The sequence below is a fragment of the Phacochoerus africanus genome, chromosome 14 (assembly GCF_016906955.1).
Source record: "Phacochoerus africanus isolate WHEZ1 chromosome 14, ROS_Pafr_v1, whole genome shotgun sequence".
In the NCBI taxonomy this organism is placed as follows: domain Eukaryota; kingdom Metazoa; phylum Chordata; class Mammalia; order Artiodactyla; family Suidae; genus Phacochoerus; species Phacochoerus africanus.
The window spans coordinates 34,235,168-34,237,570 of NC_062557.1; the positions used below are offsets into that span (position 1 = coordinate 34,235,168).

At 46.0% G+C, this 2,403-nt stretch overlaps 1 protein-coding gene across 1 annotated transcript; it reads left to right on the plus strand.

Annotated features, from left to right (window-relative positions):
• Nucleotides 1–348: 348 nt before the first annotated feature.
• LOC125114758 (olfactory receptor 4D1) lies at nt 349–1,300 on the plus strand. The gene has a single exon (XM_047758212.1). The coding sequence runs from the start codon at nt 355–357 to the stop codon at nt 1,288–1,290; it is 936 nt and encodes a 311-aa protein (XP_047614168.1). The 5' UTR covers nt 349–354; the 3' UTR covers nt 1,291–1,300.
• The last annotated feature ends 1,103 nt before the right edge of the window (nt 1,301–2,403 follow it).

The window sequence follows — 2,403 nt, forward strand, 5'->3', positions numbered from 1 at the left end:
TTGACTGTTTTCTTTCCGCCTTTTTTTTCACTTCTCTGATTAAACTTATTCTATTAAACTTGCAGAAGGCCTAGGAAGCTAAAGTTTTTTTACAGACAAGAAGCAAGGGGAGAACATTAGGGAGGGTGTCTGTTCTGAGAAGATTCCATAAGGTCATCTTCAGTTACACAACTAGTGAACTTCCAAGATAAGACTGTTTATATTAGCACCTGGTATTATGATCTGCATATAAGGACATCAATCTTCCGGATTTGGACAGCTCATTTTGGAACCCCTGTGCACCAAAAAGGCTAGTGGTGACCTCATACATCTCTGTCTGTGGTCTGTTTTCTTTAGGTGTATGGGGAAGACACCATGGAACCAGGCAACCTCACTTGGGTATCAGAATTTGTCTTCCTGGGACTCTCACAGACTCGAGAGCTCCAGCTCCTCTTGTTTCTGGTGTTCCTATTTGTCTACACCACCACCGTATTAGGAAACCTCCTCATCATGGTCACCATAACTTTTGACACCCATCTCCACACACCCATGTATTTTCTGCTCCGAAATCTGGCTGTCATAGACCTCTGCTATTCCACAGTCACTTCCCCAAAGATGCTGGTGGACTTCTTGCATGACCCCAAGACCATATCCTACCAGAGCTGCATGACTCAGATCTTCTTCTTCCACCTCTTGGGAGGTGGGACTGTCTTCTTCCTCTCAGTGATGGCCTATGACCGCTACGTAGCCATCTCCCGGCCCCTCCACTATGTCACCATCATGAACACTCAGCTCTGTGTGGGGCTGGTGGTGGCTGCTTGGGTAGGGGGCTTTCTCCACTCCATTGTCCAGCTGGTTCTGATGCTCCCGCTGCCTTTCTGTGGTCCCAATATCCTGGATAACTTCTACTGTGACATTCCCCAAGTGCTGAGACTCGCCTGCACTGACACCTCCCTCCTGGAGTTCCTCATGATCTCCAACAGTGGGGTGCTGGTCCTCATCTGGTTCCTCCTCCTCCTTATCTCCTACTCGGCCATCCTGGTGATGCTGAGGGCCCACTCGGGGCAGGCGAGGAGGAAGGCAGCTTCCACTTGTACCACCCACATCATTGTTGTGTCTATGATCTTCATTCCCTGTATCTACATCTATGCCCGGCCTTTCACCTCTTTCCCTGTGGACAAGGCTGTGTCCATCAGCTACACCGTCATGACCCCTATGCTAAACCCCATGATCTACACCCTGAGGAACCAGGAGATGCAGGCAGCCATGAAGAGATTAGGCAAGCGCCTAATCATTGGCATCAGGGAGTGATCTTGAAATAAGTGGATCCCATCTCCTTTGAGGTATGCATGCTTTGTAAAAATCTTGGGCAATGTATAATGTTGATCCAGAGTTAAGTGGATAATACAAAAGCTTTTTTGTTACCTCTTCCCTCCCAACAACTATCCCATCCAGAAAACAAGTTAGGGGCTCTTCAAGCCATCCTGGCAGCTCTGGGTTTATCCCCTCTTCTCTTCTACCTTCTGCCCCATTTCACACATTTCTCCCCATTCATGGTGGGTCTCTGGAGATGAAGGGAGAGCAAATGAACTTAGTGTCCTGTTTAATCTGAGTGTCGTCAGAACACTGTTTTCCCCTTTCACACCAAAGGCCTTTAAGTCTGACAATACTTTTCTCATCCTCCCATTTGTCTCTTTTCCAGCTGCAGCATCTGTATTCCTTAAGTTGTTCTCATTGTGACAAGTTTCCTGATTCCACCACCCTGGCCACCTCTTCTATATTTACTCTCATATGACAACGGAACTCCTAAAACATGATGCTCACCATATGACACACAGATGCAGAGAGGATGTGAAGCTTTTAGAAAACAAGGAGAATCTTCTTTGAAATGTATATCCATAAGGATGTTTTTGGTTGCAAGTAGTAGCATAACCAAATTCCAGTGGCTTAAACAATGAGGAAATTATCTCACTCAAAAGATGAGAGGATAGGAGTTCCCATTGTGGCTCAGTGGTTAACAAATCTGACTAGCATCCATGAGGATGCAGGTTTGATCCCTGGCCTTGCTCAGTGGGTTAAGGATCCAGCGTTGCCATGAGCTGTGGTGTAGGTTGCAGACTCAGATTGGATCCTATGTTGCTGAGGTTGAGGTATAGACCAGCAGCTACAGATCAGATTCAACCCCTAGCCTGGAAACCTCCACATGCCATGAGTGTGGCCCTAAAAATAAAAAAAAAATAATAAAAAAAAGGATGAGAAGATAGCAATCACAGAGTTGGTTAAATCAGCAATTCCAACATTTTAGGGCTCTGGGTTGGCTGCTCTATAATTCCTTGCCTTTCCCCTCATGATGGCAATAGGGCTGCCAAAGCTCCAGTCATCATATATTTCTATTCAAATAATTCAGCAAGAAGGAAGAAGAGA

What these genes read in the sequence shown, in the direction of transcription:
- LOC125114758 (XM_047758212.1), top strand. Translation starts at nt 355, where the DNA reads ATGGAACCAGGCAACCTCACTTGGGTATCAGAATTTGTCTTCCTGGGA.